Here is a 421-nt window from a genome sequence, read left to right as displayed (position 1 = left end):
CCCACAATCTTGCCTAAGTGGCCGGAAGTGGCCCCGTGAGCCGGCGCGCCGGCGCGGACTGAGGCTGCGCGGTGGCCGCCCCGCAAACCTGGTGCGGGGGGTGTTTCGGCGGCAGTTCCGAGTTCTCTGCGGTGCTGCCCAGCAGCCACAGATCCCCCTCTGTCATCGCTCCTAGTCTCCTGCCGCCGCGCTGGCCGCTGTCCAACGCCTCCGCCGGGGTTTGTGCAACGGGTTGCTCGCCCCTCGGCCCATGTATGTGCTCCGCCCCTGGCTGCCTGAAAACGTGTTGGAGAAACCGAGAGCGGGGGGTCTCCCCATCCTTCAGGCCGAGGGGGAGAAGGATGGCGGCCAGACGGTGAGACCCTGACCACCTCGCAGGAGGAGGCTCCGAGCCCTCTCCTGCAGGAGAGCCCCAAGGAGG

At 68.9% G+C, this 421-nt stretch overlaps 1 protein-coding gene across 1 annotated transcript in view; it reads left to right on the top strand.

The window, feature by feature from the left end:
- The first annotated feature begins 250 nt into the window (after positions 1-250).
- Positions 251-421, top strand: part of MAGEF1 (MAGE family member F1) — an 874-nt gene continuing 703 nt past the window's right edge. Inside the window, 3 exon segments of the mRNA XM_025042315.1 lie at positions 251-347; positions 350-397; positions 400-421. The exon segment at positions 400-421 is cut by the window's right edge and continues 152 nt beyond it. Coding sequence (XP_024898083.1) covers positions 251-347; positions 350-397; positions 400-421 — 167 coding nt within the window.

This window comes from Pteropus alecto, unplaced genomic scaffold (genome assembly GCF_000325575.1).
Source record: "Pteropus alecto unplaced genomic scaffold, ASM32557v1 scaffold88, whole genome shotgun sequence".
NCBI lineage: Eukaryota > Metazoa > Chordata > Mammalia > Chiroptera > Pteropodidae > Pteropus > Pteropus alecto.
The sequence above is the reverse complement of the archived record's forward strand: the minus strand, read 5'-3'. Positions and strand labels throughout refer to the sequence as shown.